General features: G+C 40.7%; 1 protein-coding gene across 4 annotated transcripts in view; it reads left to right on the forward strand.

Annotated features, from left to right (window-relative positions):
- The window catches only part of RFX3 (regulatory factor X3), a 258,195-nt gene extending 242,786 nt beyond the window's left edge, over positions 1-15,409 (forward strand). For 3 of the 4 annotated variants that reach the window (XM_075827557.1, XM_075827566.1, XM_075827585.1), the window contains one exon: positions 6,565-15,409. In XM_075827557.1, coding sequence (XP_075683672.1) covers positions 6,565-6,830 — 266 coding nt within the window. In that variant the 3' untranslated portion in view covers positions 6,831-15,409. The remainder of the gene's footprint in view (positions 1-6,564) is intronic. The other variant, XM_075827576.1, reaches the window with a different exon arrangement.
- The last annotated feature ends 10,896 nt before the right edge of the window (positions 15,410-26,305 follow it).

The following is a 26,305-nucleotide window of genomic DNA, read 5'->3' on the forward strand; positions in this document are numbered from 1 at the left end:
TGACGCAGATTTTTAATTGACAGCTTTATTTGACGAGCGCCGCAGGTTTTTTCTCCCTCCTATTAATTTCAATTGGAGTTCAGAGGTGGAAACTACTTGAAGACCATCAGCCCCCACTCACAGTAAAATGACCATCAGCCCCCCACTCACAGTAAAATGACCATAAGCCCCCCACTCACAGTAAAATGACCATCAGCCCCCCACTCACAGTAAAATGACCATCAGCCCCCTGTAGATAATGCCACACAGCCCCCTGTAGGTAGTGCCACACAGCCACTTGTATGTAGTTCCACACAGCCACCTGTAGGTAGTGCCACATAGCCCTGTAACCGGGGTTTCCACTCCAGGAGAAGCCCCTGACGTCTCTGTCCATTTATGTATAGTGACGTCAGTGGCTTCTGAAGCCAAATCACCGACCACCGCGCCGGCAACACTATGGACGGGGATTCCGCTTCAGGAGTTGCCCCTGATGTCACTGTCCATATATGGACAGAGACATCAAGCTCTCCGTCATGGAGCGGAATCCCCGTCCACAGAATATTCTACTCCTTCAGGGAGCTACAGTGGCGCTATGTACAGGAAGGGGGGGGGGGGTGCCATCTACAGAGGTGGGGGTGCTATCTACAAGGGGGCAGCAAAAAAAATTCTCCTGACATGCACTTCGCGTTGTGAGGAGGAGAGAATAAAATTTTAATGTAATAAAAAATAAATAAATAAGTTCATACTTACATTCCTCCTGTCCATATATGGACAGAGACATCAAGCTCTCCGTCATGGAGCGGAATCCCCATCCACAGGGTATTCCACTCCTTCAGGGAGCTACAGTGGCGCTATGTACAGGAAGGAGGGGTGGGGTGCCATCTACAGAGGTGGGGGTGCTATCTACAAGGGGGCTGCAAAAAATCTCCTCACATGCACTTCGTGCTGTGAGGAGGAGAGAAAGCACGGCCGTGGCAGTGGTTCAGAGGTGTTGCAGCATCTCCATATAAGTGATATGGAATAATGAGTTGACCAACACTAAAAGTATAGATCAAGAAGAGAAGGTGTGCGACAGTTTATAAAGAGGACCAAGGATTAGTGGCCCCTAGAGTTTGTAAGCATAAGACCATAATGTAATTTTTATGCAAGCAGGTTCAGTAGAATGGTTAGGATGGAAACCAGATTGTAATTGGTCTAACACGGAATTTTAAAAGTGATAGTTAAAGAATTCAAAGCAAATGTGTTCACGTCTCGTCTCCAAATTATGAAAAAGTGCAAAACACAATTGTATGTGTATTTTATATTTATGTGGTATCTTTTGCATTGATCAAAACAAAACCGTTCTTGCGGCTTCTTTAATGAAAATAGTCTTGGCTCCACCCCGACAGGCCATACCCTTCCCACAGACACTGGCTTGTTTATTTTGTGCAGAAGCAGTAGTAGAAATTAAAAAAAACATGTCCCCGGAGAAAATGTAACCAAACAGTCTGTTCCAGGCACAGGACCGGTTGTTCTAACAGATATAAGGGGGCGGGATCTGTGTCCCCAATGAATTTAATGAGAAATAGATTTTACGATGAGTACAAAAATCTTGTTTTCTCGTTAATATCATTGGGGGACACAGCACAATGGAACTTCTGAAAGCAGTCCCAGAGGGTGGAATGAAAAAAGTAAAAGTACAGCCATGCATACAGACCTGAGTAGCTGAAGCTTGATGCCTGACCACCCTGGAAGCACCAACAGCCCTTGTAGAGTGGGCAGCAACCAGGAGGAGAGGAACTTTATCCTTGGACCATTAGATTTCTGAAATCAAAGGCTGGATCCAACACACATGGTTTTGGATGCTGCCAAACCCTTGCGTGGGCCCTTCAGGAATAACAAAGAATTGGTGCACCTAAACGACTCCTTCGCTGCTAGTTATACTAAATGGTCTTTTCCGAAATCAAGACAATGCAAAGCCCTCTCCTTCAGATGAGCTGGGTAGGGGCAAAAATAAGGGAGAACAATCTCTTCATTTATATGGAAGTTAGAGACTACCTTCGGTAGGATGGACGAAACAGGTCAGAACACAACATTATCCATATGTATGACCAAAAAGGGGGATTTTCAGGACAAGGCATCAAGTTTCGTAACCACCTGATGGACGTGAAAGCCACCAGAAAGGCTACCTTCTAGGAAAGGAGTCACAAATGAAATATCTTTAAAAGGTTTGAAAAGAGCCACCTGAAGATCCCTGAGTACCAAATTAAGATCCCAGGGTTTAATGGAATGTCTCAAAGGAGCCACCCTCTGAAAGAAAAGTTTTCACCTGAGAACAAAAAAACAAAGTTCTCAAAAAAACAATGTACAGAGCAGAGACCTGACCCCTCAGGGAACGTAAGCAAAGTCCCTGTTCAAGGCCTGATTACAGGCAGGACAGAACCCTAGGAATGGAACGTTTCATAGGAAGGAAATTGCTCTGTGTAATCCTCTGTCTTACACCTTGGCTGACTGAGGGTTTCTGGCCCTCAAAATCGTCCGTCATAGAGACCTCGGGTCCTCAGAGTCTCTGGCAGAACAGCCACGCCGTTAAAAGCATCTGAGGTAAAGTGGGGTGGAAAAGCGGACCTTGGGAAAAGAGGTCGGGTAGAAGTGGAAGAAGCCAACGTGTGTCGGCGAGAAGGTTAATTTGGTCTGGGTAACATGCTCAGCAGGGCAGTCCAGTGCCACCCAAATCGCTGGAAAGCCTTCCCTCTTGCATACTTTGGGCAAGAGTAAAAGTGGAGGGAAGAGATACAGGATAGAGAACTCTTTCATGGAGTGACCAGTGCGTCAACTGTGATGGCTCTGAGATCCTGTGCCCTTGCCACATAGGTCAGAACCTTGTGGTTGAGACGGGATGGAAAGAGATCCACGTCAGGGTAGCCCCACTTCTGGCACAGTTGATGGAATACTTCTGGGTGAAGAGACCATTCTCCCGGATTTAGTCTTTCTGGGCTGAGAAAATCTGTGTCAAACACTCCTGGTATATGGACCGCTGACAGCGCTGGAATATGCTGCTCCGCCCACAGTAGAATCTGAGAGGACTCCAACAGAGTTGCCCAACTCTTGGTGCCACTCTGGTTATTCAGATAAGCGACCGGCGTGGAGTTGTCGCTCTAGATCCTGACTGGCCGATCCTGAAGTAGAATAGCCAAATGGGAGAGGGCTAGGATAATTGCCATCAATTCCAGAAGGTTGATCTGTAAGGACATGTACTCCTGTGACCAAGTGACCTGAACCGTGTGGAGACCAAAAACTGCCCTCCACCCAGACAGACTGACATCCATTAAGACAACCCGCCACTAGATAAGAGAAAATGAACGAACCGTTGTGATGGCCAGTGGGGTCTCCTGACGGACCCGGGAGGGCAGGAGAGTCAACTTGTCCAGTGAGTCCTGATACTTGTCCCAGCGCGAGAGGATTACCCCCCTGTCGGAACCTGGAGTGGAATTATGCATATGGAACTGCCTCTACGGTCGACACCATCTTGCCCAGCACTTGCATGCAAAAACGGATGTAAGAGGGAATGTACTGGTGAAGGAAGGCCACCTCGGCTCGAATGGAGCCTTCCTTGTCCACCGGAAAACAAGGACTCTTGCTGTCCTGGTTTTAAGGTTCATTCACAAAAACTCCATACACTGAGTTGTGACCAATGAGGATTTCTTCTAGTTGATGATCCACCCAAACCTTTTTAATGTGTCCAGAGTGATGCTGAGACTGGAAAGATAGTCTTCTCTGAAGGGGGCCATCACTAAGAGGTCACCCAGGTAAGGAATAACAGTGACTCTCCTGGCTCAGAGAAGTGCGATGAGAGTCGCCAGGATCTTGGTGCAGATCTGAGAAAGCGTGGTAAGTATGAAAGGGACGACGACAAATTGGAAATGTAGAGAACCACTACAAAACAAAGGAAACGCTGGTGGGTCCTTGCGATGGGGATAGGGAGGCATGCATCGCGAATGTTGATGGAAGAGAGGAACTCTCCCTGTTGCAGCGATGCGACCACCGACCTTAATTATTGCGAAACCTCTGAACGCGAGCAAATCGGTTCAGCCTATATCTTCTGATAGGAAACAACTTGTCCCCCCACTTAAACCTCCAACACAAGTGGGGAGATACCTTCATGTTGAAGATGTCTTGGCAAAGGCTTAAGCATGATAGATAAACATCTACAGTCATTGGGACTGCTCATTGTCTTGTCTGAAATAAAACCATCTCCGGTAGGAAACGCTGGGAGAAAAGGCTGCATACGGCAAGGGCAGTTCTGAGCCAAAAGAGAGCTCTTACAGCCAGTAGCCTCAGAAATCATCCCATTCAGACATTTACTAAAAAGCCTGCCACCAACAAAAGAAAGGGAAACCAGGGCTCTCTTGGAAGTCAAATTGGCCATCCTAGATTTAAGCCAAATAGAGCACCAAATGGCAGTCAAATTAACTGGTGCCTGAGCATTGAAGTTGGTTGACTCAAGGGAATCTTCGAATATAAATTTTGAAGCATAGATCAACTGAGAGGCAAGCTCAGCTAAATCCTGCTGTGGTGCTCCTGTCAGGATACCACGATGCAGCTGCTTCCCCCACACTGAACAGACCTTGCTCACCTAGTCAAATGCAAAAGCTGGTCACAAAGCAGACCCGGTGGCCATAAAACTTGACTTAGCTTGGGAATCTAACTTTTTGTCAAGAGGGTCACTAAGTGCAGCCGCAACAGTAGGATGGTAGTGGTGCTTGATAGTCTACATATGGGCATATCCACTGAAGGAGAAACAGACCATCTTGAGATCAAGTCCTCCTGAAAAGGAAACATTTTGAAACAGCAAGACGTCTGTCAGGATGTTTTCACTCCTTGCATACAGTAGAATCTGCTCAAATTCTGTATGGTTTTGAAAACATATCTTCTGGCGCCACTGGCGTTGTAAGGGTGCCTTTTCCTGAAAAGGGGAGATGGGGTTATCCTTAACATGAAAAGTGTCTCTTACAGCACGTATTAACATCTGCATGGCAGCTGTCAATTGTGATTCCTGTTCTGACTCTGAATCTAACTCAGAGGATACTTTGGGGGAAAGAGACTGATTCATATTAGAAGCAACATCACCATTGTAGACTCTAATGGGGTACCCCTCGAAAAAGCTGGACAAGGAATAGGACTTGTCTCTGCCACAATTTGGGAGGGCAAACTCTGCAAAGACTGAACCATGGACTGGGATAGTCTGGAAATGTCCCCTAGGGCCTGAACAAAACACATCACCCATTCAGGGGGTGCCAAATCCTGAGGGGGGAGACCTCTAAAGGGTCCTGGATTGCAAGCACCGTCGGCAACTGCAGTATACTGGCCGTATAAAGACTTTATATTACGACCGCCACAGGGATAGTATGTAGCTATACCCACCTGTATAGGTTGCGTAGTAAAATTCTCCCGAGAAGCAGACCTGATAGAAGGGAGGAAGAAAGAGAAGAAAACAAACAGCAATGTCTGAGGGAAAGTGAACCCCTGGGGAAGTTGCATAAAAATAACTATACAGCCAAAAGACTGGCCTACTAGACCCCTGGAGCTGTGTAATTCTGTAAACCAAAGCAGGAGAAGATGGTTCCAATAGAAGAGTTGAATAGCAGAGATCAGGTCCTCAGATCATTTGAACATGGCACCAGCTCCAGATTACAGCCAAGATGTTGGTGCTCCTTAAACATCCGACCTATAGTGCGGCTATTGGCACCGTCTGTAGATGCAGAGAAAATAAGTTAGGTGACCAGCGGAGAGGGAAATACAGAGCAGAGGACTACCTGTTTCCTGGCACCCGCAGGGGGTTGACTGGGCTGAGAACAGGCTCACAACCACCTGCAACTAAAGAGAGAATATAAATAAATAAAACTAAAATTAGCAGCAGACCTGAGTATCAGGTTACGTCTGCCTCCTACGGACGCTAGACTAAAAACTGAATTAGCTAGTGTCTGTGGAAAGAGTATGGCCTTCCTGGGCGGAGCCAGGGCTGTTTCCTACCTAGTGTTGCCTCCTAGTGTCAGGGGCCTATATAACCATAGCGGTGTGTCCCTTAATGATATTAATGAGAAAATTACACATGCCGTTATTTTGCCACAACCACGTCATCGCAGTAAAATGCAATGTTTTTGCATATGATAGTTGTTGCATTTCCCATCTGCTCCCATTATCCACATTGTGCACTATATTAGCCATATATGTTATTTTACCTTTAATAGTTTCTTCTTAAAGGGGTTATTCAGGATTGAAAAAAAAGGCTGTTTTCTTACAGAAATAACGCTCAACCTTTCCATAGGTTGTGTCTGAAATTGCAGCTCAGTTCCATTGAAGTAGATAAGACCAAGCTGCAATACTACGTACAACCGGTGAACAGGTGTGGCATTGTTTTTGTAAGAAAGGAGCTGTTTTCTAATCCTGGACAACCCCTTTATCTTCGAGAAGTTTCCTCTTAACTTTGTGTATGTAACAAGTAATTTCAATTGTTCGGTAATCTACTAGAAGATTGCATTTTTATGTGTACTGACAATTATACTTTTCTCTTTCTTACACTTTCCTCCTTTCTCTTTGTGCTAGTTTCATGGTTGTTTGTTTGTGCAGATGAGGGCAGTGATGTGGAGAGTGAAATGGATGAGGAACTTGATGATTCTGGAGAGCCCCCAGCCAAAAGGGAGAAGACAGAGTTGGGTCAAACGTTCCAGGTGGGCTGCATGCAGCCATCGCTGGAGGGTAGTGTTCAACAGAGTCTTGTTTTGAACCAAATACACAGCGAGCACATTGTCACAAGCACTCAAACCATCAGGCAGTGCAGTGCCACCGGGAATACCTACACTGCAGTCTAGTGAATATAAAAAAGCTTTCAAAACAGAATTGTATAAATATATGTATGTTGGGCTTGAAATTATGGCAGTAGAACAGAATATGCCTAAAGGTCGACTGTTGTCAAATTTTCCTATTGTGACCTTAACTATTTTGTCAACCGTAACCCAAGAACAGCTTCATTTTCTTTTCATGGTGTACATTATGATTTTTTATTTTTGCTTCGTTTTAGTATTTCCTTTTAAGATTTTTTTTATTCATGTTGTTCTTTATGGTCATTATGCAATGATCCTTAATTCCTTAATATTACTGGATTTTTTTTATATATATATTTTATTGCTGGGTTTATTGTACTTAATAGTTGCACTTCTTTAAACAAAATGTTGATCGCTTACACTGGAGAAAGAAGGTGCAGCAGCATATACATAACATATATATGGGGAAAACCCTGTATCTTTGTAAGATAAGATATTTATATGTATGAAGGTAAATGTTTTGGCTGTTGTTCTGTTGTACAAAGGAAAATTCAAGTTTCATCTTTTGCGTCCAACAAGTCCGTATCATGACCTGCATGAAACAGTGTGGTACGCTAAAGTTGTAATACAAGTGAAAAGTAGGCTTTTGTCTAACAGTAAACAACGCAAACAAGTTCCGTTAATCGTATCCATCTTGTTTATAATGATGTTTGTAAACTCTGGGTTTCACTTAGCGAAAGTGCATTCTTAGATGCTCTGAAACATCAACATTTTGAAGGATTTTGAAGTGCACACTCAGCTCCTCCATTGGGATACTACTGATTTTGCATTGGGTTCCACTGCACAAATGCTATGTACCCTTGAGCATATCTGATAATTGATGGTATGAAATAAAACTGGTCACACAGTGACCCAATTCTTTAACCTCTTCACCCCTGATCACTTGCTAACGTGCAATGAGATGATATCATCAAGTAAGAAAGATGTAAAGAGGATGTAAATTATGGAAAATTATCTGATGGCATTTGAACTGAACCTCAGGAATGATAGGGTTAAAGAAAGAGTTGTGCTAAAGTGATAAGGACCAATGTCAGAGGTTTGTGTTCCTTCTATCCCAGAAACTCACTTTTTCATAACAGTAGTTCATTCTGCTGCTATTACGCTGTATATATATATAGATTCATATATATATATACACACATATATATGTGAAGAATATAATTTATAGAATGCAAGGAATGTAGCAACCTGCATAGTATTTAAGAGTGGGAACTGATAACTAGGTTCTTAGCTGTTTTTTGATACCGGTGTTAAAATATTGAAATTTCTGAGACTACTGTTCAAGTAAGCTTCCTCTGGTTCTTTTGGTAGAAGAGGTCAACTCTTATGGGGCACTTTGTGTAATCTGTACTTGTCAACTATTATTATTATTATTGTTGTTTCACCTATTTGATGTTATCCCATGAGATATTACAGTTTAATACAGGAGTGTCAAAAACAGCTATTTTGAAGCTCCAATTTTTAACTCTGGCACAGATGTCTACAAGTCATACATGGTAGAAGTGATTTAACTTCCATTATTTAAGTCTACTCTAACTGCATTTGGTAAGGACACCAAAGACTGAAAATTAATATCATGTACGTTTTTTCTATAGCAAAGCTCAGTACCACACCCACTTTAAAGTGACCCCAATCTCAGAAATGTGGTTTACCTAAGGAATTGGTGTGTTCCCATTTTAGGTTAGGTCTCAGGTTTGCCTTTATTTTACGGTGCTCCACACCTAGTCACTACCATAATTTTACCATATATGATTTTTTGCCACAGATAATATAATAATGAAACGATAGAAACATAAGCAAATTTCCAATTTTGCACAGAACATCAACACAAAAAAAGGTCAGTGTGCCTTTAAAAGGAAGCTTTTTTGAATGGAGCTTGTATATATTTTAATCCGGCATCAGAGGCTGCTGTATTAATGTGAGTAGGGTAAAGTGTGAGAAAAAAATAAAATAATGCTTGTGTAATACATTTTAGGCAGTGTACCTGGCACACCTCATTGGAACTTCTCCCCATCCATGTAGGGTTTGAACAGGTGGCTAGACACACCATTGCCATTTAAGAATGTACATCAGGGATCACAGTACCTCGCCTATTTCATGGTGCCTTAAACAGAACTGAAGCTAAGGTGTAGTAGTTGTCTTTATTTTCCTTATTTCTTGTTAATCATTTTTCAGCAAGGTGTGCCTGTTGTTTTTAAAGCCCACAGAGAGTGGGGAAAGTCCTAATTTTGTAATAAATTAGAAATGCTTTTTTGGCTCTTCTAGATTAAGAATATACAGATCCCCCATGTGTCTGCCGTTCCCCGATTTTGTAACTAAATGTATTTTTCTTTAGTGCAAGTAGCATTTTATTGGGATTGTGGGAATTGTCTCCATAGTCAGCTAAAATATCCAAGGCTCCTCAAGCTGTAAGTGCGTATCGCTGAGAAGAGCAAAACGCGTCAGCAGGAATGATAATTAGAGCAAATTCTAACTTGAAAGAAGGGTCAGCATGGCTTCAATTATGTTTAGCCCTTCAGGGACAGCAGGGTGTGCAATCCAGTGAAAACCCCCGCATATCATGTCCTTTATGCACTGAGGTCAGTTTATTGCATGGTTTACCCATGTCCTGAACAATGCAAAGAAATGTAACTAGAAGATAAACATTGATTAATACCAATTAATGTGAAAAAGCCAGCAATCAATATACAGTTAGAAAATATGTTATTATACTTTAGATTAAAAAAGACTCAAGAAAAACCCACTAGACTAGTTAAGGGGACATGTGAGATTTTTTATTTATGTATAAATATGTATCTATAACTTGTGTTTATTAGGGATTAATAGGGATCAGTCGTCTGGTTGTCCTTACCATGTTCTCATATTAGAAGCACAATTCCATCATTTTAATGATAAGACCCAAAGAAAGTTCTAATAATTACACAAGGAATATATATAGAATGATACAACACCGATACATCCAAACTGCAATGTAGTATTTTCTTGAAATATCCACAAAATTATAGACAGTCTCCCAAATGTATTTTACTCAAAATGAATACTACGTTTTTATTTTACAGTCTAAACATATATATATATCTTTAAAATTGTGCTATTAATAAAAAAACACTGGTTTTTATTACCCGATAAATGTTCTAGATTATTCTTTTTATAGATCAATGACAAAAAAAAACTATAGAAAAAAATTACCTTATATGTGGTTAATGAATACAACCTCAATAATATTATTTTCAGTTTCTTCTCGCAAATACAGGTGCAATTGTCATTTCTGTCCACTGGCCAATAGTGTACAGAGCTCTCAACATTACTGGAGATAAGTACAGTACTTGTTCTAGTACCTCGTACTTCCCATAGATCCGTTAGGAACCTCCATTATCTTATCTTCTCCAGCAAACCTCTGTTACTTTTCTGTTGAATATGCCAAGTAAGCATATAGGAAGAAGCTACTATATTACCATACTTACAAATACGTTCAACAAGGTTCAATGTTCGCTATCACTTACAATAAGATAATGCAAGGATTGTAATTTTGTGGGTCACACCAAAGTTCTATTAGCTTTAAGGGTAAAAAAACAGCTTCATTTTAAAAGGTCTGTGCCGACAATTGGTGAGACATCTGTCCGTCATGGGAACCATGTGTGCCACCAGCACATGAGCAGTGTACACCATTCTTAAACTTTTCTAGAAGAAAATGTAAGAATTGTGTTTATTTCATGGAGTATTCATAACCTGCTAGGTATAAGAACAAAAGCTTCATCTCCCCAATCCATAGCCCAATTCTCACACGATTGTGCTTAGGGGCAGCTTAGGTGTTCTATGCTGGTCATTAACTGCCCAATGGGCCAAAGGATTGGGTAAAAACCAGGCCCGGTGTGGAGGAAGTAGCGTGTTGAAAAATCGTTGTGCAACGCCACCTATGCAAGCTCTATCCAATATTCCTGGCAGACCATATGGCTTACAAGACGGCAGATCAGCCCTTATACTGTATGGTCACGTTTACAGTGTAGTGGAACTTGTTGGTGCTATATATAGATAATAATGAGTAGTAATAACGGGTTATATTTCACGATATTCTATTTTATTTTCAGCATTCATTTCTAAGAGATTTCATGAGAAAGCAGCACCATTTTTATACTTTTAAAAACAATCCACTGGTTTTCTTTCAGGAGTAAATGGTATCAATAGAGTGGCTTTGGTCTGACATTGCATTAATTAATAATGAATGTCTGACTTTATTAGAGAAACTGCTTTAACAAACCAATTGAAAATCTAAAAGAATGAAATGTTTCCACACAGGCAAATTCTAGTCACATTTATCTGCATTATTAATATTTTCATATTGTAGACCGAATACTACCAATGTTGCTGCAGTCCATACTGTTACGATGTAAAACACAATGGTGCCAGCATCCCATGTCATTGAAGCAATTTGTTTAGGTGGCCACATTTCTCTTTTTTTATGTCTACTTTCTTAAAAGACTATGTTCACCTTTCTTACAAATGCAGCTAAAATGAAAAACGAAGCAACTTTGCAACAGGTCTTGATTAAAAATGTCCTATAATTTTGTGTCTACAGGTACTATGCAGACCTATGTATCTCCATGGTAACAGTCTACTAACAAACTTTGTGTAGTCTAAGCCTGCAAACTCTCTTCCATCTGCCCCCTGCTTCTTTCTAACCTACCAAATATATTTTAGAAAAAAAATAGGGGGCAGATGAGAGAGAGGATGACTGCAGGAGCAGATTACACAGTTTGTTTGTAGTCTGTTACCATGGAGACATATAGAAAGACACAAAACAATAACAAAAAAAAATTGGTTGCGAATGTGGATGTAGCCTGTAAATAAAACACTTTAGGTCAATGTGATTTGTGCATCCAGCCAGAGGTATAGCTAGGCTTTCCTTCACTGAGGCAAAGATTCAGCTCACTACTCTAGCCCTGTACCTAAATACCCTGGCAAAGGCAGAGGACTTTTTGGTGCCTTCCTGGCACCCACATGCCCTGCTAGATGCAACGCCACTAGTTGCACTCCTGCATTCAGCTATTTTGAGCTTGGCTGATCTTTGTATTTTTATTTCAATCTAATATCAAAGTATTTTCCTTTAGGTACAATTAGCACGCCCAATCTGTTATATAGTCTGACAACTCCCTTGATACATTAATATCGGATGACAATGTGTTTTAGAATGCAATGTGGTAGTGTTATTTATCTGTGGCTTTTGGTGGACCGGGTACATTTAACCAAATATGTATAGAAAACCAGTGGAAAATGTGGAGTACAGTGGAGTGAAGTAATACAATAGATCCATGTGAACATAATCTAAGTGGTAGAAGTTATGCACATGTATTCTGACATGATGATGACATAGCATTCCCCTAAGAAACACTAACTTTTCATTTATCCTCACCAATTCCCTACAGCTGCCTGGGTCTGTCATATTGTTGCTTCAGGCACGTTATACAGAAAGTAGTGCCCACCCTTTCAGTGCTAGAGGAACGTATTATGCATCACTTTTCATAAATAGGCCTTTCAGTGTCACAAGGGTTGATATACCTCTTCTGTCTGTATAACCAATAGTCTTGTCTACAAACTGTGGCAAGTATTGAAAAAATCTGATATGCACTACTTATTTGGAGAAAAATGAAGAAAAAAAAAACTGGAATAGAAGCATAATACTTTATATTAAAATGTTTACTGTAAAGCTGTGCTTAACCCTTTGAGCATTGTAACAAAATGCAGGATACTCATTCAGTGACTTAGCTTTATACAGAGGAGCGCATTTATGAAAACCAGTGCAAAAAAAGAGAAGGCCGTGGCAACCAATCAGTTATTTTTTCTTCACAGCAGACAAAAGAACCACCATTTTTAATTTGCTCTGATTTTCGTAAATTCGCCCCAGACTGCATCAGGCAGATCAGTAGGCAATACGCTTCTATATTTTATTAGAGTTTAATTTTAAAAAGATTGAAATAAAACGCAGCTTTAGCCACAGTATTTTTGGACCAGAGATGTGAAATGTATAGTTTGTAGTAGAAAATCGGCATATATTATTAATATTTTTCAGGCTAATTTAGGTTCTTCATAAAATGAACAATATTCTAGCATTTGCCACAGATTCATCGTTTCCACTTTAATGAATATTTGACTTTTATAGCTTTCAGTTATCAGAATTTTTGTCCCATTATTGAATATCGGTTACTTTTTAGTGCTCTCTCCACAGAACATATTATGTGTATTTACTCCTTAGTTATTAACCATTGTATAAGGTAATATCTTCATATATTACCTTGAAGGTTATTTACAGTGATATTTCAGACGTCTTAATGTTTTCTAAATGTGTATCCACTCTTTTACCTCAGCATTGAAATTATTTCCACTGTTAGATATTTGCAGTTTTTAGCGTTTCAAACATTATCAGCCCGCAACACATAAAAAACCCAAAGAAAAATATATCACAAGGTATCAATTCTGTGAAAATAATTAAGGAAAATTTGGAAATCGTTCATGAATTCACACAAAATACTGCTCTGGAATTCCCCCCAAAAAGTGCCAGTTTTTATTTGATCCATTTCGGCTAGTTGTTTTGTTATTATATCAATACCACCCTTTTTCACAAGTGGTGTACCTTCTGTTGCCTGCATTGTTAGGAAGTTTACGTGAGAATGATCACAGCCCTAGTCCTGCTGGTTTTATGGTAATGACACTGTTATGTCTTTTCTTTTGTCCCTGTTGTCTACTACTGTGAATTCTCCTATGACGTTGCTACTATATTTTTGGGAATTATTTTTGGACTTTTAGTTGAGTATAATCTTCCAGATACTCATTGCATTGAATTGTAAATCTTCTTTGTGAATGTTTTTTTAAACACTGGATCAGTAGGAAATGGATAGGCTAAGGCAAAAATGGCATCTCGTTGATTTAAATTTATTTAAATTCAGTCTTCTCGTAAGATTATATCAAAGCTGGAATGTCACAGTTTGGTTACAGTGAAGGACAACTTGATTTCTGTAGTAAAACGGTAGCTTATTTTACCCGTATTTTAGTATTGATCTCCATGTAACATTAAATTCTGGACGGACACTAGGTTGTTGTTAGGTCCACATGGCTTCTTCTATACATACAGCTGTACAATACTCAAAGGGTTGTAGTTTGACAATTATTTTGTTGATCTTTTTAATAATTTCCTGTATATGCTTCTCAGTTTGCATGCCTTGATCATTGCTGCTAGTGATTGTACGTGCCAGTAGAAATAAGTAGTGTTTACCTATTTTGTTTAACGAAAGCCACTTACAAAGTGACTACCTGATTTACTTGTGTTCTGTTTGGGTTGTTAATAGTTTATTTACATGCCTTATGTTTTTACACTGGCTTCTAAACTTCGGGGAATGAAAGCCCTGAGTTTCTCGTTTTTACTGAAAAATCCACATTATGTCAATGGATATATTACAAAATAATGACTGCGGGGACGCAAAAATAGGAGGTTTTCTTAACTTTTTTGTTTTTTTATCTCAAGACTTTAGAAAAATATTACTTTAGTAAAGGGTGCATGTAGCCTTCCTGATGAAAATCAAAGCTGGGAACAACTTTACACATGCGAAATATGTCTTCAACAACTTGTATGCCTTAAATTAGAACACATCTGTTTCACAATTTGCTCCTAGTGACTAAGGATTATTGAGTGTATCAGACAGTGAAGTTGTAAGACAAACCATTGCTGGAAATCCTTGCAGCTGGGGATTGAAACAGAGTGCCTTCATGATAGAAGTGAACCAAGATATTAGGAACAAAAAATTCAGAAATTGTGGAAGGTTGAGCTTTCCATATCTAAACAGATTAGTAAATGAGTCCTACACCTACCTAACAACGCCATTACTCAGAAACTCCTCAGGGCTTTCTTACCCCAACAAGATTTAACACACCATTTTTTTCTCTTACGTTGTGTCGTGTAGTTTTTTTTGTTTTTTTTTAATTTAAGTGCCATTGTATTCTGTTTCACTTGGTAAGTGGAAGAGGACATGACTTCAGTCCACAAGCACAGAGGCTTATTAGTAGTAAGAATTTTAAGCTTTTTTCCCTTTTTATTTCAGTTTTTATATAAAATGAATATGTTGCATAAAAGTAAGGTAGGCAGCTTTTTATTTCCTTAATAGAGATTGTATGTGTGTGATAATGTAATGTTCTTTTCCAGTTTTTGGATTACAGTTGGATATACTTTTTATTTTAAACCTATTTGGAGAATACCACGTGATGAATTTTTTTGTATAATGTATTGGATTTTGTAAATACGTATTTCCTGATGTGATTTTTGTGAGAAATGCTAAATCTTTTAGTATATCATGTCCTCTCCAGATTGGCAGGAGCTAAATGATAGTTTGTGGGCAATTTGTATTGTGTACTGTACAATAACTGGGGAACTTTTATAATTATAAAATATATATATTAACTTTTAGTGTGTTGTTTAAAAATGACTGGAACATACTAAAGATATTAGTAGGATTTTTCTGAATATTTCAGACTTGAACTCAGGCTAGCTTTCTTGTGTTGTTTTTCAAAACAAAATTGTGTCTTGTCTTTTAAAAATTAATAAATTTGTTTTCTTGTTACAATTGTGAGTATTTTATTCCTCCTGACTGCTTATTGTAAAAAATGAAATTCAGGAGATAAATTGGCTTTAATAAACTGAATGTATTTTCAGGGTATGTCTACACACCATGTGAAATCGACCTCCCATTGATTTCAATGGTAAAATCTGCGTGTCTGAAAAAACAGCGAATTTTCACACGCGGATTAGGCACATTGAATGAGGCTAATCCTCGTGCAGATCTGCGGCTCATTAACTGAGTAACACGCAGATTTCTGACAAGGATTTCCCTTGATTCCTGTATTTTTATGCCTTAAATAAGCATTGTGTGAACATAGCCTTATTCTTTGATCCTGCTACACCCTTTTTCATTTAAATTTTTTTTTTATTCGCTTTTTGAAGTTTACTTTACAAACAATACAAAATGCAATATAAGAAAACATATAATTATCTACAGTTTAATCACACAAAGTACAAAGATGAACAATACATTTATTCAGGTACTTCATTAGTATTTGAAAATCATGTATTAGAAATGTACAATTCCTACATTATTTGGCTTTGCTATAATATTTCCAATGATGAAGTGTTTTTACATGCCACCTGTCCATACATAGTAAAGTTATTAAGCACTGTAATTGGTAGGCAGATTTTCTTTTTAACATGGTCATTTTTTGTAACAGTGCCATATAGTTGAAGTACCATTATTTAAAAGGAATAAAAAGCTAGAACCAGGTAACTAAAGACCATTATTCCTGACTCGAATTGTCTCCAAATTATTTGGAGGTAATCCAATAGGTAATCTTCAAAATAGTTTAGCACGAAATCTATTATTCACCAACATTCAAGAAAAATATGTTGTTATGAAGAGAAAAAACGTACGTTCAAACATGTATCTTGGTTATGTTATTGTTGTCATATTGGATATATTTGAATTTTGCAAAAGCATTTGAAAACATCACAGTTCCACCCAACAGCCACCAGACAGTGCAGGTACCAAGATCTTGGGAACAATTTAGGTATATAAGTGGAAAACTGGTTAATGGACAGAAGACAAAGGGTAGGTGTAAATCCTATACATTCAAAATAAACTAAAGTGAAAATTGAACAAAGTTTAGTGTTGGTAAATGTAAAGTTCTGCACATTGGTCACTTTATTAAAATAGCTATACATTAAATAGTGAAAACCAAGCAAGAAAAAGACTTGGGTATACTTATTAACAATAAGCTAAGCAGCAGAACTCAATGCCAAATAGCAGCTGCAAAGACCAAAAAAAAATTCTAGCGAACATAAAAAAAATATTAATAATACTGACCAAATACAAATTACTTGTAAGCCACATTTTAATATGGGGTACAGTTTGGGCATTTGCACTGTAAAAATACTAGATGACAGCTGCAGAGGATTCAGAGCTTTTCAACTAGATTAATAAGGATGGGATGTCTCTCTTACAATGAAAGGATAGAAACATTGGATCAACTATAGCCATAGCCGCCAAAGTACCAGCCTATGGGGCCATAAAGGGGAGTTCTCTCAGGTGCAAGGACATTCCTTTTTGTAGAGGAAGGTCTGCTATATGGTACTACTAAAGTGCCTTGCTAAAGTATTCACCCCCTTGGTGTTGTTCTGCACCTCTCTAATAATTTGGGGGACGCCTTACTGGTGTGGATCGCCTCATAGTTTGAGAAGCACTGGTCTAATGGACAGATACTTACATCTCTTCCTTGGATCTTTGGAGTTCTTTAATTGTTATTGTTGGTGTCTTTATGGAGTCTCTGATTAATGCCATCCTTGCCCGGTCTGTGAGTTTTGTTGGACAGCCTTCTCTTGTCCGGTTTGTAGCTGTGCCATACTCTTTTCATTTGGTTATAATGGATTTAATGGTGCTGCGTGGGATGTTTTTTTTTATACCCCATCTATGATTTATACCTCTCCACAACTTTGTCTCTGACCTGTTTGGAGAGCTCCTTGGTCTTCATGTTGCTTAGTTGTGTTACAGACTCAGGGACCGTTCAGAATAGGTTTATTCATACTGACATCATGTGACCGATCATGTGACACTTTGATTATACACAGCGGGACCTTATTCAACTAATTATGTTACTTCTGAAGATAATTGTTTTGACCAGACACTAGTTAGGGGTTTCATAGCAAAGGGGGTGAATACATATGTACACACAACTTTTCCGTTTTTAGGGGGTTTTTTTCATTTTTTTTAAACAAGGTATTTTTTTTTGTTTTCCATGTAACAATTTGGACTATTTTCTCAGGTCCATTACATAAAATCAAATTTAAAATGTATTTTATTTCCAAGTTGTTACGTGCTAAAACATGAAAACCACCAAGGGGAGTAATTACTTACTATCCATCCCTTTGATTGCAGCCCAAGGCCCATTTCACATAAGTATATTACTATATTAGTTCTAAGGACAGGATTGAATCCCCTTCTGTGAAGTCTTTACCAAAGCTTTCCTCAGATCCTGTTCTTTGCTCTGAATATATGACTCCTGCATGGAGCCATAATAGAAATGAGCCTAAGTGAAAAGAGTTTATACTGCTGTTTGTATTACGACAGTTTACTGTTACTAAGCAGTGGTGGGGTGGGGGTCATTCCAGACTTTGCTATAAGGGCCCTATGAATTCTAGTTACACCGCTGGTTGTAAAAACTTGGTTTGTTCAATCAGGAAAAAAAAAGATGCCTAAGACATAATATTATTAATGTATATGAAGGGGTTATTTACAATAAAAGTTGTGTAACTTTTGAATATCTTACTTTGTGTAATAATGGTTAAGGCCTCATGCACACGGCCGTGCCCGTAATCACGGCCCGCGATTGCGGTCACGGCCCGCCGATACCTGCAAGCCACGGGCCGCATTTTCGTGCCGTGCTCCCATACAAAGTAGTTAATTTATTTCAGTATTTCAATTAAAAAAGTGAAACTCATATATTATATAGATTCATTACACACAGAGTGATCTATTTCCAGCATTTTTTTCTTTTAATGTTGATGATTATGGCTAACAATGAATGAAAACCCAAAATTTAGTGTCTCAGAAAATTTGAATATTATATAAGCCCAATTTCAAAAATGATTTTTAATACCGAAATGTTCGCCTACTTAAAAGTATGTACAGTAGATGCACTCAATACTTGGTCGGGGTTCCTTTTGCATGAATTACTGCATCAATGCGGCATGGCATGGAGGCGATCAGCCTGTGGTACTGCTGAGGTGTTATGGAAGCCCAGGTTGCTTTTGATAGCGGCCTTCAGCTCATCTGCATTGTTGGGTCTGGTGTATCTCATCTTCCTCTTGACAATACCCCATAGATTCTCTATGGGGTTTAGGTCAGGCGAGTTTGCTGGCCAATCAAGCACAGTGATACTGTGGTTATTAAACCAGGTATTGGTACTTTTGGAAGTGTGGGCAGGTGCCAATTCCCGCTTGAAAATGAAATCAGCATCGCCATAAAGCTTGTCAGCAGAGGGAAGCATGAAGTGCTCTAAAATTTCCTGGTAGACTGCTGCGTTGACTCTGGACTTGATGTAACACAGTGGTCAACTAGAATTGAGTGCCCCTCCACTCTTCCTCCAGACTCTGGGACCTTGATTTCCCAATGAAATGCAAAATTTTTTACTTTCATCTGAAAACAGGACTTTAAACCACTGAGCAACAGACCAGTCCTTTTAAAGGCTTAGGAAACCTTTGCAGGTGTTTTGTGTTGATTAGCTGATTAGAGTGTGACACCATGAGTCTACAATCTTCAACTTTTGAGAGACTAAATTTTGGGTTTACATTAACTGTTAGCCATATTCATCAACATTAAAATAAGAAAATGCTGGAAATATATCACTCTGTGTGTAATGAATATATAATATATGAGTTTCACTTTTTGAATTAAATTACTGAAAAAATTAACTTTTTGATGATATTCTAATTCATTGAGAAGGACTAGTTTATCAACTTTGTAATTTACTTACTGTTAAAATTTAGTGTTATCCATGCAAATTCTGTGTGAAGTTACCTCTATTTTTCAAGCAAAATCCATCATTAGTTACATAGAGCTTTCCACAGTAAGAACATCAATACCTAAATAACATATTATTACACACCTTACTGCAAAGGGGGATGCAAGCAGCTAAGGGGAAACTTGCTATTTTCACATGAATGATATGTGTATTCGATAATGTTGCTCCTTAAACAAATTCAATAATAATGAGACAGGATGTTTGATAGACATGAGAGTTTCATTAAAGGGGTTTTTCACATTCTTACAACTGATGATTATCACGATGGGTGTGTGGACCCACTGGGTCGTACTGCCGTAGCGGGATAGCAGCTGGCCAAACAGGATACCAACGCAAAGTCAATAGTTTGAATAAGGGTACCTGTGGCAATACAGACAGTAGCGATGGCAGGCTCGGATGGGACCTTGGCAGCAGGCAGACGCCAGGCACGATGAAATACAGCAGTCGTAGTATACGACACAACACGACTCCAACTCTCTACGGCACAGGAACAAGGTAGCATGGGATACAGGTAGCAGGAACGGGAATACTGGGAACTGGAAAACACTAAGGGACCATTTGCAAAGAGTAACACGGGTAAACACAACAACGCTCAGGCAATGGGTGAAGGGGCAGGGCCCTTATAATCCAGGGTGATCTGGGAGCAATCAGTCAATCTAAAACATGTGTGTGCTCTAGCCCATTAAGGCCGGGAATGAGCTTGAACGCGCACCCTAGTGGTCACTGCAGGACAGGACGGCCGCATGTGCTGGCATCTCTGGGGAGGAAGACGTCTGCAGGATGATAGGAGTCTGGGACCGCGGCCATTACAATATCCCCCTACTTACGCCCCCTCTTCTTGGGGCCAGATCGAGAGAGGAACTTCTTAATGAGGGAAGGAGCCTTGACGTTCTCCTCTGGCTCCCAGGACCTCTCTTCTGGACCAAACCCCTTCCAATCCACCAAGTAAAAGGCTTTTCCTCTTATCCTCTTGAAGTCCAAGATCTCCATGACCTTGAATACATCGGCAGAACCGCTGGGGGCAACTGCAGGGCTAAGGGTCTTAGATTAGCGGTTCAGGACCACAGGCTTTAGAAGAGACACGTGAAGGGTGTTGGGGATTCTGAGGGTAGCGAGCAGCCGAAGCATATAAGAGACCAGGTTGATCCACTGGAAGCACTCAAAGGGTCAGTGGAACCTGGGAGCGAATTTGCACGACGGCACCCTTAGCCAGATCTTTCTTGAGGACAGCCAGACCTTGGTACCTGGAATAAACTGGGGAGGCTCTCTTCTCCTTGTGTCTGCCTTTCGCTTCATGCGGTCGTCCACCACCAGAATACAGGATCGGGTTTGCTGCCAGATCTGTAGGAAGTCCATGAATGCAGAGTCAGCTGCGGGTACCTGCGACATAACTGACACCGGGAGAGGGATTCGTGGGAGTTGGCAGTAAACGAAGAATGGTGTGGTTCTTGTGGACTCGATTGTATGGTTGTTATAAGAAAACTCGGCCCAAGGAAGAAGCTGCACCCAGTCATCATGTTGCCTAGAGATGAAGTGTTGTAGGTAGTTCCCCATGATCTGATTGATCCTCTCGACTTCACCATTGGACTGGGGTTGGTAGGCTGAGGAAAAGTCCAACTTTATCTCGAGAAGTTTACAGAGGGCTCTCCAGAACTTTGAGGTGAACTGAACCCCCGATCAGACAAGATATGCAGAAGTAAGCCGTGCAGCCGGAAGATGTGTTGGATAAAGAGGTTGACCAGTCGAGAAGCAGAAGGTAGGCCTGTCAGCGGAACGAAATGAGCCATCTTCGAAAATCGGTCCACCACCACCCAGACTGTACTGCATCCAGCAGGGGAAGAAAGGTCCGTGACAAAGTCCATTGCTATATGTTGCCAGAGAGCATTGGGCACAGGCAGCGGCTGGAGCAGGCCAGCAGGTTTGGAGTGAGCAACCCTTGTTAGCTGCTCACACAGTGCAGGACGAAACAAGGTCCATGATGTCTTTGGGCAGCGTGGGCTACAAGAAATGATGAGTAATCAGGTCTCAGGTCTTACGGGCACCTGCGTGACCTGCCAGTTTGGAGCGGTGTCCCCAACTAAGAATTCTTTCTCTGTCTGCCAGGCGTATAAAAGTCCTCCCCGGAGGGATGTCTCTAACTTGCAGGGGGTTGACAGAGACAATGCAAGATGGATCAATGATGTTTTGTGGAGACTCCATGGTGTCCTCAGTCTCAAACAACCTGGACAAGGCATCGGCCCTCACATTCTTGTCAGCAGGGCGTTAGTGGAGCTCAAACTGGAGCTGGGCAAAGAACAGCAACCACCTGGCTTGACGGGTTCAGCCGTTGGGCCGTCTGAAAATAGGTGAGGTTCTTGTGGTCCGTAAATATCAGGATGGGATGAGCTGCGCCCTCTGGTAGATGTCTCCACTCGTCCAGAGCCAATTTGATGGCCAGTAACTCCCGATCCCCAATCAAGTAGTTGCGCTCTGCGGAAGAGAAAAGTTTAGAGAAATAGCCACATACTACTGCCTTGCCTTTGGGATCTCTCTGGAACAGAAGTGTGCCAGTACCAACAGAGAAGGCGTCCACCTCAAACGAAAACTGTCGAGATACATCGGTATGATGGAGGGTTGAGGCTGACGTGAAGGCACTCTTCATGCTATTAAATGCAGATTCTGCTTCTGGAGTCCACACCTTGGCGTTCATGCCTTTCTTTTTTTTTAATCAAATACTTTTTATTGTCCATTTTCAACAAATACAGTAACATACACAAAAATAAACACCCACCCATAACCCCCCCCCCTACCCTTTCCACTCAACCAAGCTGCCAGAGAGAACAAGAAGGAAAGGATCATAGCAATGACACAGGAAGTTGTCGCCGACACATATGGCAGACACATATACAGTGTAACATCTATGGCCGGGCCCGTCGTTCTGACTTACCCTCTGACGGCCATGGATGTGTAAGGCAGCATCTCCCTCAGAGACGCCGGCACTCACTTCCTGGTCAAGAGACTCTCTCCCGCAGGGCGCGCACGCCCGCGCGTGCACGGCCTTAAATGGCCAGTGCGCGCTCAATTGCAGGAAATCTGCAATCAAGCCCAGGGTGCTGCTGGACAGTGCCTGAGCGTTGTTGTGTACCTAAGTTTGTCTTGCAAATGATCTCCTAGTGTTTTCCAGTTCCCAGTGTTACCTGTTCCTTCTGCCTGTACCCTGTATCCCGTGCTAGCGTGCCTCTGTGCCGTCTACAGTTGTAGTCAAGTTGTGTCTTCCGCTTCATCTACTGTGTCACACCCCGCCGGGTGTCCGTCTACTGCCGGAGCCTTATCTTCAGCCTGAATCATCTCTACTGTCTACATTGCCTCAGGTACCCTTTCTGGACTATGGACTTTGTACTGTACCTGTTTGGCCAGCAGCTATCCCGCTACGCAATACGGCCCAGTGGGCCCAGTTACATTAATCATCAGAAAACCATTAGCTCCCCATTTGTCAGAGGGTAACTTAGCGTATGTAAACACAGAGATATGCCTTACCCCAGAGATTCCTTCATTTATCTTAGAGTTACTTCCCCCGGACACATCTACAGCAGACACCCAAAATCCCACCTCCTATGCAATAGGAATCATAAATATCTAGCTCCTACCCCCTCTATCCCTGAGCAGTGAGGCACAGGCCAGGCTATCAGTTTCTAGCCAAGATGCCCATAATTTGTTGAATTTAGCAGACGCTCCATGCTTAAGAAAAACAGCCTTTTCATTGATAAGCAACAGATTCACCTTTGCCATAAACTCCTGCTCGGTCGGAGGAAAGGGCTGTATCCAATGATGCGCAATCAGTTTCCGAGTCACATACAGCAATCTCCCCATGGCCACCTTCCCGTTGGAGTACAGAGGCAGACCATCTACGAAGCCCAATAAACAAACCTTAGGGTCTCTGGGCACCGACATAGAGAACACCTTCCCCACAATTGTCAGGAGACGGGACCAAAACATATCTAGTTGCGGGCAGTCCCACAGCATATGTAGGAGATCAGCAGGCTCTAGACCACATCTCGGGCAAGTAGCGTCAGGACGGACCCCAATGCGGTGCAACACCACAGGTGTTTTGTAGACACGATGCAATATGTATAGCTGTGAGAGTCTACCACCCTCGCTCAGTGAAACATTGGGGACAGTCGCCATTATAGTAGACCACTGGTCATCGTCAATCCCAGGTATATCCCTTTCCCATTTATGCATAGCAACTAAAGGATATCTATCTAAGAATTTAGACAATAGTAGCTGATACACCCATGATATAACTCCTTTTGTGTTACCAGAAGGACCAAGGTTTTGATAATAGTATCCTCTTCTATAGTCACTGGTGACTGGGACAATTGTGTCTGAAACGCATGCCATAGTTGTAGATACCTACTAACAAATTGGGAAACCCTCGTAAGCCCCGCTGTTTTCCAGTACTCCAAACCATCTAGTGTGAGAAATTCTGGGAGCGACCCATTCCCCCATAGTGGGGTATATTCCATGTGACCCTGCACCCCTCTCAATTATTTAACTTTCCCCCATGTTTTGTGGACAAGGCCTAGCGTTCGAAACACAGAACGTCTGCCCGAGAGACGGCCAACCTCAACTGCCTCTAGCAAAACATCACATTTCAAATGGTATGTATATCACTGGCAGGCACTGCATATATTCTGCCACATACCCTATAAACCACTGTAACTCGAACCACAACAAATGGGTATGTATAAGGGAAAAGACGTATCTATCAAGAAATGACCATATGAGTATACGAAAAAATATTTATATTTATTAAATTTAGTACACTACACAGAGCACTGGACTGACTTTTCATTGGGGTACAAACTGTATTCTGCAGATGATTTGCACCTAAATGGAAGGGGGAGAGAATTCTAGCTGGGGTGGTGGAGTATTTAAACTAGGGCTGAGGAGGGAGGTCAATGTAGAAAAAGAAGGGGTAGCCAGGTTAGAGAGGGGTCAGACTATATTGGTGGGGGGAGAAACAGAATGTGGGGAGAGGACTAGACAACAGGATAAGGAGATCCTTTTGTTACAAAACAGCAGTGTAAATAAAAATGCCCAAATAATGTCAAATCACATTTCTGATAATAAAAGTGAAAAACTGAAAGGCAAGTTAAAGTGTATGTTCACAAATGCCTGAAGTCTAGCAAGCAAAATGGGGGAGCTGGAGGCCTTGGTACTGGAAGAAAATATAGATATAGTTGGTGTTGCTGAAACATGGCTGGACTCTTCACATGACTGGGCTGTAAATCTACAGGGTTTTACACTGTTTCGGAAAGACAGGACAAATAGGAAAGGCGGTGGTGTATGTCTGTATGTGAGAAATGATATGAAGGCGAGTGTGAAAGAGACAATAGTGGGTGAATACTGTGAGGAGGTTGAAACCTTGTGGGTGGAACTAGAAAGGGAGGTAAACACTGAAAAAAATTACTTTTGGTGTAATCTATAGACCGAGTGCCAAAAAGAAAAAATATTATCCTTTAAATAACCTAAAAAGAAATGCAATATATATTGCACGGTGCCGTCCAAAATGAATATAGCAGAAAAGAAAGAACGAAAAACTGATGGACCAACCAGCACACTTTGGGTAAAAAATAAATACAAGATAAGGCTGTATTAAACAATTTTACAAAATTTATTTATTATTAAGATTTTATAAAAGTATTGGTATAAATTACATTATCCATGCACAATTGTCAGATTTATGGAAATTCATTGTGCATAGAAGGATTACTAACATTCATAAAATGAATTACTAACATAGATGCAAGAGCTATTGCGATATACCGACAAATTATTACATGCGTTAAAACATATGTTTTACAAGATGATACAATGACATTATGTGGTTTAAGGAGAAATAACATTCAAGAGAATAAAAGCAGATTATTCCCTCCCAAAGCCGGCTGTATGCTGTTCACATTGTGCGTTAGAACAGAGGACAAGGCAAACACTCCCAAAATCTGTTTAGAGAGAGGCAATTTTGTCTGGCTATCTGCTAGAGATTTTCCACTAATGCCTTCAAGTTACAGGCATCGTCCAGGTTTCAGCACATATGTTATGGACGGGATCCAGCTGGTAAAGGATCCAGAAGAGACTTTTATAGGAAATGCCAAGTAAAACCTATATTTAAGCAAGATGTCATAAGCCGTTATTTATTCTGGGAGTATATATTCACATGACACATATCTGTATTAGACCAAAAAATTGCTTGCTTAGAGAGGATTATTTAGAACCCTTTTCTCAAGGTTTTTTCACTGGTACCTTTGTGTTGTAAGTGTAGTCCAAGTCCCAACACTTTTAACAGGACGAAAATACAGCTTTATAGCACAGGTCCAGAAGAGCCTCTCCTTTCCATAGTTGTCCTCATGGCTTTTAACAGATTTGTCTAGATCTCTCTCCCTTCGTGCCTCCTCACATACAATTATAGTACCGGCACGGCTGAGCTCATTGCAGACTGAAGTTAGAATCCAGCAAGGTACACCGTGTGTGACGTCAAACACACGTGTTAGGGGGTAATTGGCTAACGCGTTTCATCACATCTGTGACTTCCTCAGAGCCATGATTCCGTTCCAGGCTAGTGCCTTTTATATATGCTTCGTAATTAGATTTAATTGCAAGTTCCCGTCCATTCAGTGGGTATCCAGGCTTGCTTTCTACAAATTCGTACATTTCATAATTTTCCTACTATTCAAGACATTATAAAGGAATTCAATACATCATTAATCACAAGAAAAGTAGTTTTACCAACAATGGTTTACTTCATATAATACATAAAGGGTTTTACTCCTATTTCTGGAGACATTTATAATTTATTTTTATCTCTGACA

The sequence above is a fragment of the Rhinoderma darwinii genome, chromosome 1 (assembly GCF_050947455.1).
Source record: "Rhinoderma darwinii isolate aRhiDar2 chromosome 1, aRhiDar2.hap1, whole genome shotgun sequence".
NCBI classification, from domain to species: domain Eukaryota; kingdom Metazoa; phylum Chordata; class Amphibia; order Anura; family Rhinodermatidae; genus Rhinoderma; species Rhinoderma darwinii.